Source organism: Callospermophilus lateralis, chromosome 18, assembly GCF_048772815.1.
Source record: "Callospermophilus lateralis isolate mCalLat2 chromosome 18, mCalLat2.hap1, whole genome shotgun sequence".
NCBI lineage: Eukaryota > Metazoa > Chordata > Mammalia > Rodentia > Sciuridae > Callospermophilus > Callospermophilus lateralis.
The window spans coordinates 7,476,009-7,481,463 of record NC_135322.1 but is presented as its reverse complement, the minus strand read 5'-3'; the positions used below and the strand labels follow the sequence as shown (position 1 = coordinate 7,481,463).

Below are 5,455 nucleotides of genomic sequence, written 5' to 3'. Positions count from 1 at the left end.
GAGGGGGCAGCGACTCGCTGTTGCGGCTCCCTGTGTCAGAAGACAAGACCTGGGAGCCACCCATGAACAGAGACGCAGGAGAGTCACCCAGAAAGGCAAGCAGACACTGAGATGGGGGCCGAGGAGGAGGGAAGCACACAAATACCGGGTCGGGGCAGTGGAAAGGGAGCAGAGACAGAAAAGATAGACCCAGGGAGGACCTAGATGGGTGTGGGTAGAGGTCCAAGAAAAGAGTAAGTTCAAATAAATAAAGGCCAGTTCCATAGACGCCATTTCCAAAAGGTGAGAAGGGAGAGGAGGAAGGAAGCCGGATCAAAGCCTGCTCTGTGTGGCCCAGTGCCCTGAGCCCACCTCTCCCACCCTGGGCCCAGGTAAGCTTGCCCCAGGCTCCCTTGCCCATTCAGGACTAAAACCAGAGCCAGGTATCTTGGGGTCCCTCACAAGAAGCAATGCATGGGGCTGGGCCCAAAACAGGAGCAGATGGAAGGCAGGTGGGGCAGTGGCAGGTGTCCCACTTGGGTGGCTATGCACTTGACAGGCAGCTCTGGGCCAGAGCAGACCTCACTGGGCAGCTGCTTCCAGGGAGTGAACTGATCCACAGGCCCGCAGGTAGCAGAGCTTCCCAAAGCAGCATTTCTACTCTCTTGTTCACCAGATAGCATGGCCATGGATGGGGAAGGCCAAATGCCAGCGCTGGGTGGCTGGGGATGGGGGCAGGTAAATCTGGAGAGAGAGGTAGGCCCTGGATTCACAGGACTTCGAGTACAGATGTCTGCGACCATTCTGAGTCCCTGGCTCTGAACAAGTTGCCTGTCTGGCGACACCCAGGGAGTCTGGCTCTGTTGGCCTGTTAGCTCCTGCTTTTGTAAAGCCTTTGCCTCTGTCCCAGCTTCCAGCTCTGGGTTCAGTACAGGAAAAGGTGAGAGGAAACCTGGCAGGAAGAACGGGGAGGAGATGACCTACCACAAGACTAGGCTGGGGGTTGGGGAGGGTGTCTTGGAAGGGCAGGTCCTGCCCTGTTTCTTGACTGGGGGCTGCCAGTTCTGGCAACTACTTCTATCACAGTCTGTTGGCCCCTCCAGTGGGACTAAGGGACCCAGGTTCCAGACCCTCCTCCCTGAGGCAAGACCAATTCTCCAGACCTCTCAGGGAACCCAAAGTGTGGATCTGTCCAGAGGAGTGAAACAGATACTTAGATAAGACAAATCTTTATTTCTTCTGCAATTTTGAAGACGTTTTCCTTGATATCCTAGAACTTTTACTATCAATGCTGGCCTGTGAGGACTTTGGTTTAGTTTTCTTCCTTTTCCGAGTGGCTAGCCTGATAGAGGGTGGGGATTGCAAATAATGGAGTCCTGTTAGATAGGTAGTGGTTGAGAGACACCTGCATTAGCGTCCCCCACCAAATCTGACAGTCATCAAAGTCTGGCTCACCTAAGGAAGCCCCACCAAATTATAATTCCCCCTACCTTCAAGAAGTCATTCAATGGCTCTGCAAGCTGAGTTTGGACAATATGAAGCCTCACCTCTCCCTCTAAGCTCTGCCTTCCTTCCAGGGTGACTCACCAGAAGATAATGGCTGCTATCAGGATTATAAGTAAGCAGATAAGCAGGCCATAGATGCGCCCTTTCAGCATACTCTTAACCTCCTGGTGCTTGGCAGTCGTGGTCTCCGGTTCTGGGCTCGGGGTTACTTCCTTCTTCCCCTCCTCCGTCTCAGCCGGGGCGAATTCACCCGTTGGCTTCCAGCCCTCCAGGTCACGGGGCAACACTGACAGAAGAGTGGCAATGAGTGGTCAGGGCAGCGAGTGAGGGCAAGCCTGCCCCAGTATCCAGGTCCTCCAGCAGAAAACAAAAGCCAAGGGACCCTGTCCCTGCAGCCAGAAGCCACAGCACAGCTGAGAAGCCATACCTCCATGGCCTGAGGCACACCCTAACCGAAATTTACACCCCCCATACATGGGATCCAGGGCCAGGAGCTGCACCCCAATACTTACCTGTGACAAGAAAATAAATGATCGTGGAAGGCCTGTTGTAAACAGTGCCCAGCTCACAGCGGTACTTGCCACTATCGTTCACAGACGCGGAGGGCCTATTAAAGACTGGATTCTTCCCGCTGTACAGCACGGTCTCAGAATTGTTCTCCCAAACCTAGACCCAAGCTCAAGAATATCACAGAGGCCTGGGGAATTTAGGGGTTGGGGGACTCAATGCTGGGAGCAGGAATCCAGGGCATAGATGAAAAGGGCTTGGGGTGCCTGGGAATCAGGAGGAACCTCACCTAATAGGCCATGAGGGTTGGCTGCATGCCAGGGCATCCAGGGACCAGGGGGTCATACCCACCTGAGGGACTTGGGGTTTAAGGGTTACAGGAGTTGGAGGGCCCCACCCTGTAAAAGACGTAGTTCGTGAGGCCAACAGCTTCTTTGTGCCAATCGAGAAAACAGTTCAAGTTTAAAGCTTCGTGTTCACGGATCTCCTCATGACGATCTGAGGACAGGGCATGACTGTGAGATGCTTCCTCTGAGGTCATAACCCTCCCCAAACAGTCTCCATCTGTTTGGGCCAGGCCCTTCCCTGTCTGCTGTCTGCATTCTGAGCTCTCTGGACTGTCCCTCCTGTGGCCCCATCCCTCTCCCACCAACCCCGCAGCGGGTCCAGCTCTCACCCCCACATTCTTCGATCTTCTTCTTACAAAGTTGAATCTGCTTACTGCAGTAGTCGCACCATATCAAAGTCTGAAACATGTTGCCTGGAGGGGCAAGGTCAAGGCTGTATTCACCCACTAAGAGGTGGGTCTGAAAGAGAGGGCAAGGCAAAGGGATGAAGGGCTGGGGCCCTACTGGGCCAGGTTCCTAGGAGATCAACCCTCCAAGGTCAGTTAAGAGTCCAAATGGAGTCCACCTGCTACCCGCAAAATCCAAGCTGCAGAAAGATGACTGGAAACCAAGGAACCTCTCAGATGTTTCGAATGTGCATCCAAAAAGGGGAGGGGGGAAGATGGGTATCATGGGCCATGGATGAGGGTAGAAGAATAGCTTCTGCTGTCTGCACTCACCACATTTGTTGGGACAATAATCTGCCTCAGAAGGGAGAAGAAAGAGAAGGAACAAATCAGACTTTTAAATGGAGGGGAGAGGGAGTTAGGGGACAGCTGAATTGAGGGTTCTTATTTCCCAGAGAAGGACCTAAAAGAAGTGCCCCTGAGGGTTCAGCAGGAGGAGAGGATGGGGAAGAGGGACTGTCGGTTTTAGGAAATGGGGGGTAGGGAGGCTAGGGTCCAGGAGCCCTGATTTCTCTCACCTTGTTTTTGAAACATAGAAGCGTGGAATGCAAAGTTTATCTTTTCGAGGCGCAACATCTCTTTCAGGTTCTCAACACTCTGCTTTCCTGTGGAAAAGGCAGGTTTGGGGAGACTAGGCAGTGGGTTTCTGGTCATGGAGCATGGCACTCCCTCCCCTTTTTTCTTTTGACAGGGAGTTTCTCTATGTTGCTCAGACTAGTCTGGAACTCCTGGATTCAAATGATCCTCCTACCTTAATCCTCCTGAGCACCAGGGGCTACAGGGAATGTGCTACCTGGAGGGGCATTCCCCTTTTTCACAGAAATCAAGCACTTCACACAGTGCCAGTCAGTGGGCTAAGCAATGCACAGGTATCAACCCACCTAATCCTCCCAGGAGCTGAGGGAGGAGGGCACTGTGATGCTGTCCAGTGTAGAGCTGAGGAAACTGCCCAGTTTCTTGCTCAGGGCCACATGGTTAGGAAGTGGCAGAGCCAGAATTTGAACTAGGCAGTTAGCCCCAGAGCCACACATCACATCCCCAGGGTAGGTATCACTAGCAATGGCTCTCCTGAGAAATCCAGGACCCCCCTCCCAGCCTTTCAGTCATTAACCTTTTGTTTTACTTTCTGTGACGTTTTTCAGATTCTTCAGGAAACTCGTGATCACCATTTCATATCTTTTCTCACCTATGGATGGATATAAAACCTGATTCCAGTTTTACTGTCTCATAGTCTTGTCTCCTAGTACAAGCTATAGTACCTATGAGGCTACTGGGCAAGAATAAGACTAATTAAAAGACTATGGACACAGTTGCCTTCAGGGAGTTGGGGTTTCTTTACATAAAATTGCTAGAGAAGGGGGAGAGAAACAATATTGGCTAGCTCTGGGAGATCCCTGGAATCTGCATGCAAGCCTTATGCATTCCTGAACTCAGGATATCCTGACTCAGGCCCTTCACCCCTAGCCCTAGAAATCCTGGACCCAGCCCCTCCTAAGCCAGGGCCCAGGACCCAGGAGTTCAGCTCCACCTTGCCCTCACCAATGGCCCCCATATAGGTTTGCTTAGTATATGGTAGATCCGAGAATCCCTTCACGGTCTGCACTATCATAGCATACGTGCGATTCACTTCATCAGGACCCATGAATTTAGGCAGGTAATCCGTCTCCAGGGACTTTAGAGCCGCAAGAATACGAGGGTCACATATGACACAGCAGCCCGCCGGAAGCAGGAAGCAGGCCAGTGCAGCCAATGGGAGGGCAAAACATGGCCCCATTGAAGCCAGAGCACTCAGTAGAGAAAATTCCAGGAGGGTCCTCTCACCCCAAACTGCAACTGATGCTAAATGGAGAGAAACCAAAGCCCATCTTAGGGGACCCACTGAACTCCGTGTCTACAGTCTCCCCAATGGGAAAGGAGAAGATTCAGGAAATCTCCAGATGAAGTTTTATATCCTTCATCCAAAGACTTAAGAAGTGTGAAATTTAATCCCAATTCAGAAAAGCACAAATTTAGGGGCTTTGCATCCTGAGAGATCTTTAGATATCCAAACTAGAACACTGGACCCCCAACCCAAACAGACTCTCCAAGCTGCCAATTCATGGGATCCACAGCTCCCCCACAATTAATGTGGTCCTGAACTCCAAACCTCAAGCCAATCAACACTCAGACACACCCAAGCCCCCAAACCCTGTTGCACCTCAAGCTGAAAAGTCCATGTCCAGCTTCAATATATCAGACTCTCCCTCATGTTTTCAAAACTCCCTCAAGACCAAAGTACACTCCAAATCCCTTACCCTGGGGACCCCACGAATGTATGCAAGACTCCCAGCCACCCTTCTGTCCCTCCTGTCCACCCTTGCCCAAGGCTAAGACCTCTTATTTTCAGGGTGCACCTTCTCAGGAAACGGAGCCCCAAAGCGCCCTAAACGCGAGGCACCCTAACTAACTAGCTCCTCTCCGACCTTGATCCTTGATTTGTGCCCTCAAACCCAGGATTCGCTCAGGATCCCATTCAGACTGTGAGGAACCCGGTGCCGCGTCCTTCTGCCTTAATATTTCTCACGACTGTAACTCAGGTTTTGTGAGGGACAGTTTGGCTGCGTGAAGTCGACAGCTTTCGAAAGGGGTATGTGTCACGGGAGCTCCCGGTTCCACCAGGAACTCCTGTCA

At 52.0% G+C, this 5,455-nt stretch overlaps 1 protein-coding gene across 8 annotated transcripts; it reads right to left on the bottom strand.

The window, feature by feature from the left end:
- Nucleotides 1–1,238: 1,238 nt before the first annotated feature.
- On the bottom strand, nt 1,239–5,455 carry LOC143383675 (izumo sperm-egg fusion protein 1-like). Of its 8 annotated transcripts, none has more exons than XR_013089174.2 (8): nt 4,325–5,455; nt 3,897–3,971; nt 3,304–3,390; nt 3,059–3,079; nt 2,669–2,752; nt 1,998–2,490; nt 1,567–1,771; nt 1,239–1,321 (listed from the first exon to the last, which is right to left on the bottom strand). XR_013089174.2 is itself a non-coding variant. In XM_076838488.2 (6 exons), exons 1-6 carry the CDS (start codon nt 4,557–4,559, stop codon nt 2,360–2,362), a joined length of 633 nt encoding a protein of 210 aa, XP_076694603.2. In that variant the 5' UTR covers nt 4,560–5,455; the 3' UTR covers nt 1,424–2,359. The 8 variants fall into 8 exon arrangements, 1 of the variants encoding a protein (XP_076694603.2); XR_013089176.2 differs by having other exon boundaries at nt 1,567–2,490; nt 4,325–4,624; nt 5,233–5,455; XR_013089175.2 differs by having other exon boundaries at nt 1,567–2,490; nt 4,325–4,624; nt 5,248–5,455.

Coding starts and splice junctions, on each gene's coding strand:
- LOC143383675 (XM_076838488.2), bottom strand. CDS start 4,559: ATGGGGCCATGTTTTGCCCTCCCATTGGCTGCACTGGCCTGCTTCCTG. Junction 3,972..4,324: donor AACCTATATGGGGGCCATTG/GTGAGGGCAAGG, acceptor ATCCATCCATAG/GTGAGAAAAGATATGAAATG. Junction 3,080..3,303: donor TTCTATGTTTCAAAAACAAG/GTGAGAGAAATC, acceptor CTTCTGAGGCAG/ATTATTGTCCCAACAAATGT.